Genomic DNA, 1,192 nt, shown 5'->3' on the forward strand with positions numbered 1-1,192 from the left:
GTTAAGTGGGGGGAAAAGAGGGGAAAGGGGAGAGGTTAAGTGGGGGGAAAAGAGAGGAAAGGGGAGAGGTTAAGTGGGGAAGAGGGGAAAGGGGAGAGGTTAAGTGGGGGAAAAGAGGGGAAAGTGGAGAGGTTAAGTGGGGGGAAAAGAGGGGAAAGGGGAGAGGTTAAGTGGGGGGAAAAGAGAGGAAAGGGGAGAGGTTAAGTGGGGAAGAGGGGAAAGGGGAGAGGTTAAGTGGGGGGAAAAGAGGGGAAAGGGGAGAGGTTAAGTGGGGGGAAAAGAGGGGAAAGGGGAGAGGTTAAGTGGGGGAAAGAGGGGAAAGGGGAGAGGTTAAGTGGGGGGAAAGAGGGGAAAGGGGAGAGGTTAAGTGGGGGAAAGAGGGGAAAGGGGAGAGGTTAAGTGGGGGAAAGAGGGGGAAGGGGAGAGGTTAAGTGGGGGGGGAAGAGGGGAGAGGGGAGAGGTTAAGTGGGGGGGAAGAGGGGAAGGGATAGGTTAAGAGGAGGGGAGGAGAAAGAATAGAAGATGAGAGGATGACAGGAAAAAGGAGAGATGGTGAGGTTTGCGAATGGGAAAGAGGAATAAATCGGAAGGCGAAAGAGAGAGAGAGAGAAGGGGAAAGAGACAGATATACAGATAGATAGAGAGATAGATAGATAGATATAGAGTGAGAAAGAAAGAGAGAGAGAGAGAGAGAGAGAGAGAGAGAGAGAGAGAGAGAGAGAGAGAGAGAGAGAGAGAGGATAAATGGAACTGCATTATGAATGTTCAATCTCTAATATTCAGCATAATCATGAACATTATCAATATCAACATCAAGCATTAAAGACACGAAACCCTATACGCATTTAAGCAATTTGCATACTGTACAGACTCCACCAAACGGTTATACATTCATTACTCACCTGGCCAGGAATTCGCACTACATTACTCCCCACGCCAAGAGTTCGTACTGTACATTCTCACGTGTACATTAGACACAGGACCAGAGCCTATTACTCAGCAAGGACTCATCTATTACTCACCTAGCCACTCACATATAATTCACCTAATCATTCCCACTACATATTACTTACCAGGCCTTTCACGCTGTGCAGTACGTTACTCATCTGGTCATTTATATTGCACGTTACTCATCTGGTCAATCATACTGTACATTATCTACCTAGCCATTCAGACTGCATATTATCACCTG

General features: G+C 47.3%; 1 protein-coding gene across 1 annotated transcript in view; it reads right to left on the bottom strand.

Moving 5' to 3' along the window:
* Positions 1–772: 772 nt before the first annotated feature.
* Positions 773–1,192, bottom strand: part of LOC119596759 (inversin-like) — a 9,737-nt gene continuing 9,317 nt past the window's right edge. The window contains exons 7-8 of the mRNA XM_037946084.1: positions 1,074–1,106; positions 773–835 (exon numbers count right to left, since the gene is read on the bottom strand). Coding sequence (XP_037802012.1) covers positions 773–835; positions 1,074–1,106 — 96 coding nt within the window. The remainder of the gene's footprint in view (positions 836–1,073; positions 1,107–1,192) is intronic.

This window comes from Penaeus monodon, chromosome 38 (assembly GCF_015228065.2).
Source record: "Penaeus monodon isolate SGIC_2016 chromosome 38, NSTDA_Pmon_1, whole genome shotgun sequence".
In the NCBI taxonomy this organism is placed as follows: domain Eukaryota; kingdom Metazoa; phylum Arthropoda; class Malacostraca; order Decapoda; family Penaeidae; genus Penaeus; species Penaeus monodon.